At 33.9% G+C, this 5,282-nt stretch overlaps 1 protein-coding gene across 1 annotated transcript; it reads left to right on the forward strand.

The window, feature by feature from the left end:
* Window positions 1–1,625: 1,625 nt before the first annotated feature.
* LOC114173553 (uncharacterized) lies at window positions 1,626–3,532 on the forward strand. Its single transcript, XM_028058027.2, has one exon. The coding sequence runs from the start codon at window positions 1,851–1,853 to the stop codon at window positions 3,174–3,176; it is 1,326 nt and encodes a 441-aa protein (XP_027913828.2). The 5' UTR covers window positions 1,626–1,850; the 3' UTR covers window positions 3,177–3,532.
* Window positions 3,533–5,282: the final 1,750 nt, after the last annotated feature.

Raw genomic sequence — 5,282 nt, forward strand, 5'->3', positions numbered from 1 at the left:
TTTTCCTCCAAAACATTCTTCTACTCTAATTTACTATATAATATTGTTTTAGTCATTTAACTCGTAGTAAAAATTATAATTAGTTTTTTTTTTTAAAAAAAAAAAATTTAATTTTTCAACTTTACATATTTTAATCAAATTTTATTAAGTTTTTAAAATTTTTTAACATATTTTATGATTGAAGTAGAAATGTATTAGAAAATTTAAATGTTATTATGAAACAATTTTAAAAAGTCAAATAAATTTAACAAAATTTGGTTAAAAAAATTAAATTTACATATTCATAAAGTTAGAAAATTAAATCATGTCAAAGTTTTAAAAATATAGACTAATTCTAAATTTAACTAAAAATTAATACATTAAAAACATATTTAACCTATTCTTAATCATAAATTGTTTAACGTCATTATATATTTATTCATAAAATATAAAAATAAAATTCATACAAAATTTACAGGACGAACAAAATCTAATTTTACTTAAAAGTTGAAAAATTAAAAACATAATTAATTCATAAATTAAAAAATAATAAAATTGCGTGTATATAAAATTAAGTTGGATAATTCATACATTTTTCTTTTGATATTTACTTAATAATAATAATAAATTATACAAGTAGTTATGATGATTTTTCATAATACAAAATCCTATTCAATACGTAGTTTTGTCCTTTAAAAAAATATAGTGAATAATGTTTTTTGAATTTTCAACGAAACATCAATTTTCTATTTTGTTTTTTTCCTAAAATAATGCTCATTATGTTTCAATAAAAATAATTCATTTAAGGAAAGAATGAAGCTATTTGAATAAAATTATTCAATACATGAGATAAATGCGACGGAAGAAACATGTGTGTGGCAAGTAGAAAACATATAAAATGAGAATTTTTCTTATTATGAAGAAGGTAAATCATAACAAATTTACGATTACATAACAAAAAAAGAAAAAAAAAATCAAGCGTACGCGTACCTATCTTTTAAATACAGTATTATAATCTGTGGTTTTAATTTTCCATAATATAAAGAATCCTTGTTTATTATACAAAATTTGATATACAAATTAAAATATATGATTAATTAAACATCTTAAATAATTAAAAACTATTCAAATATATTGTATTATATTAATAAAAATATTTACGTCATTAAATTTATAAATATTACACCGTAAGAAAAAGAAGCATATAAATTGTTCATAAATAAGCTTAATTGCAATTTTTGTTTCTTTCATATAACTTCATTATATCCATTTAATATACACAGCTACGAAATAGTTTCACCAATTAAAATATATAAATTAAACAAAAAATTTCGTATATTTTCTAAAATTTAAAAACTAAAACGTGAAAAAAATATAGAAAGAGTAATGTCATGTCACAGATACAAAATTAAAGAGAGAGAATTCTAATTCAGCCTAAATCATATTGCAGCATTTTTAATTTGAAAAAAAAAATCGATATTTAAATTTGAAAAGAAAACTAGAAAAATTCACCATAATTATAAAAGTAAAAAGCTAAACCTATTACCTAACCAAATTTGTCATCATTGATAGCTATCATCTCATTATCTAATTCTTTTATAACTCTGGTTTGTATTCTAATAGCATCAATCATGAATCAAACAATATTTTAAGATGTTCATTATAAAAATGAGAGAGAATTAGTGAGTAGGAGAGATAAAAGAGAGAAAGAAGAAGAAAGAGGAGGAGTGTGAGAGAGTTCATCAAAATCAAAATGACCCAACACTCTCACCATTTTCAAGCATTAGAAGAAGCAGAAGCAGAAACAGCAATGCAGAGATAGCACAACAACATCATCGTCGTCGTCGTCATCATCATCATCAAACACAACAATGACAGTTACAAAACCGAACATGAACAACAAAAACAACAGTAACAACAGCAGTAGCATAGGTATGGGTATGCTTCTGGTGCTGTTCTCCCAAGACAACAAATCCAGCATCACCGACAAACCCAAACTCACTCTGCTTTCCCCTTCCAAATCCCTCTTATCAAAAGCACAATCCACCATCTCCATTTGCCTCCTTCTCTTCTTCACCACGCTCCTCCTCTTCACTCTCTCCACCTTCCCCAGCACTTCCCTCTCAACAAAACCCACTTCACACACCCTTTCACGCACCCCTCACACACCCTTCGCGCTCCAACGCATGGGCACGCTCCACCGAAGAGGCACCAAATCCATGTCCGACCTTCTCATCGCCCACGTCCCCGACGACACTCCGCTCGACGACTTCCGCCTCTTCCTCCGCCTCCTCCACCGCTCCTACCTCACCGCCTCCTCCGACGTCGTTTTCCTCTTCCCCTCCCCTTCCTCATCCTCCAAATTCACCCCCATTATCTCCCAAGAGAACCACGCCTTCTCCACGCTGCTTCATCTCCACGCGCGCCTCAACTCCACGCGCTGGCGCCACCACCCCAACTCCTCATTCCACCCTAATCGCTTCCGACAGCATCAGCAGCAGCAGCAGCAAAAGGAACCCCTTTGGGGTCCCAAGACAAAAACCAACTTAACCGCTTCCTCACTCGGTTACGGTTACGGATCGGTCCTCAGTTTCCACGCCTCCGAGCTTGACCCGGAGAACTCGCTCGCCGGCTTCCTCGACCGCGTGCCTCTCTCTCTCCGCCGCTGGGCCTGCTACCCCATGCTCCTCGGCCGCGTCAGACGCTCCTTCAAACACGTGATCCTCGCCGACGTCAAAACCCTCTTGATTCTCAAAGACCCACTCGCCCGACTCAGAAATCCCAGCCCGGACTCCGTCCATGTGTTCTCCAAACAGGAAAAACACGGCAAGAGAACGCAGCGTGTTGTTTTCTCCTCCGTTATAATAGGCGGCGCTCGCGGCGTGCGGCGGCTCTCCGGCGCCATGGCTGTGGAGATAGTCCGCGCTGCCACGCAGCACCGGAAGAGGAAAAACCCCGTTACCGAGTCCGCCATACTGAGTCAACTCGTCGGCGGGAGCGGGTTCGTTTTGAAGAATAAGAATGTTGATTTGGTCGCTTCGCCGGAGTCCATCCCCGAGGCTGGTGGGTCTTCCCCGACGTCGTTTTGGGACTTTCCGATGGTCCTACGCGGTGTGAGTAATCACGACCTTAATTATGTCATCAGGAGGCAAATGTGTTCGTCTGTGTTGGATTCTTCTGTCTATAGAGATTGTTAATTACAACAGTTTAGGATAAAAATAATAAAATTAATAATGGTAAGAAAGAATAATAACACACCAAGGGATAATTAATAAGGAGATTTATGCTGCTATTTTTTATTTATCGCATTAGTCTGACCAATTTTGTTACTACTTCTGTGTATACACCCATTCATCTTGAAATTACATTTTTTGTATTCTTCTTCAATGGGAAAGTCATGGGCCAGTGTGTCCAAACCAGTGGAGCTGACAGAAGATACGACCATGCAACAGACTCATATTTGTATAATGATATTTGTTTAGGATCTTGTTGAATCAGAGCATGTTGAATCATTTTTTTCTGTCTATAACCATTTAAATATTTGATTTTGTAATCTTTTGTTAGCAGTTATTTGGACACAAGGTTTTGTAATCTACTTCAAAAAGTATAGTGTTGGGTTTTCATAACTTCAACTCAGAGCATTCTGCGCAGAGAGTTTCATGCTCTCACCAAACTAACAGGTTATAGAAAAATCAGTGCTTTTAGCGAAACTGAAACTGAAACTGCTTTTGACTTGCGTTAAAGATTGGTGGGTAGATGGGAAGAAGAAAGTGCAATGTAAAATGAAAATATGAATGCAAGTTGTTTGAGATGGTGAGAGCGAAGAACAGTGGGGATCTGTGTAATGAATTGATGAGTGCATGTGGTTGATGTCTTTTTGGCTCCAGCAGTGAACGCGTTGGCAATTAATGTAAAATATATAAACAAAATTTTGAAAGTTGCAGCTTCTAAAAGCAGAAAGAGCAGGGAAAAACGTGCTTATTACGCTGTTGTGTCTGTCTTTTGCTTTGTTATCTAAACGAGGCCTTGTACTTGGAGCTGCCAAAAAGCAGTTATTTTGGGCTTAGTTTAATCGACAACGTGATTAATTTCTGCAATGTTTAGTTAATTGGGAAATGGAGGATTTGGAAGATTGAAGGGATTGCATATGTTGACTTTGCACCATTTATGGTAGCTTGTAAATAAGGCTACTACTGTGTAGTGCCATTTACTTTTTAATTAGGGTTACTGTGCTGTGATGAATGCCAGAAGCACACCAGAAAAGGATGCTTTCCATGTTTACCATTGTTCTTCAACAAAAGTGTCTTCTTTGTGCAGTTTTCAGAGTTCCAAATTACTAATTGGAAAATGATTTTTGGAATATTAAATTTTGACAACTTTCTTTTATAATATGAGTTGTCATTTTCTAAGTGGTTTTTGAATATTGAAAATGAGAAAAATAGAAAATCACTTAAAAAATGACACATAAGATTATAAGAGAAAGTTGTCAAAATTTAGTAGTCAAATATCGTTGTCCTTACTAATATTTCATCAGAATATGCTTCTTCCTTCCCACACTTTTCAACACTAATCAATATAACTCACTTAATATAACTCACTTAATGAACAAATAATTACTTTATATTTTTCTTAGCTTAATAAATGTTTTTGTCTCCTTTGAAGGGTTTATTCAATGTAATTCTTCGATTTTTGTTTTGTTTTAAATTTAGTTTTTATTTTATTTAAGAGATATGATGTTAAATAAACATTTTGATCTTAAATATTTAGAAAAAAAAACTTTACTTTTTCTTTTCCTCTAAAAGTTTAGTTGATGACTGGTCAACTTCAACAACCAGAACATAAGTGGATAAATTTGGCATATCACGGATTCTCTAACTATTTGTTATTGTTACTTAGTTTTTTCTAGAAAAAATGTTACTTGAATAACCTTGATAAATTTGTTAATTTTATTACAAACTTGGCTAGGTTTTGAAATTTGGATGTTTAGGAAAAGCTCCACCACGAGTTCCTTTCCGCGGAGAAAACCACTTAGTCACCGACACCAATAATTGACTGCTTGTTACGTTAAGGATGATGTGTAAAACAAAATTTAAAGTATTTTAGATTACATGCACGAAAGTTACAAATTCACGTGAAACATTTTATACGTGTCAATTTCTAGGTTTAACTGTAAGTTTTGTTCATTAAATATTTCTCCCTGTTTTCTTTTCTTACACTGTTTTTTATTATTTTACTTCTTAATTCTGTGGAAAGAGACGTGAGAGATTTTTAAATCTTCAGCTTTCAGCGATCCGATACGTAAT

The sequence above is a fragment of the Vigna unguiculata genome, chromosome 1 (genome assembly GCF_037176805.1).
Source record: "Vigna unguiculata cultivar grain cowpea cultivar isolate G323 ecotype 2 chromosome 1, ASM3717680v1, whole genome shotgun sequence".
Taxonomy (NCBI): Eukaryota; Viridiplantae; Streptophyta; class Magnoliopsida; order Fabales; family Fabaceae; genus Vigna; species Vigna unguiculata.

Excerpts from the sequence above, each read along its gene's own strand:
- LOC114173553 (XM_028058027.2), top strand. The coding sequence starts at position 1,851 with ATGACAGTTACAAAACCGAACATGAACAACAAAAACAACAGTAACAAC.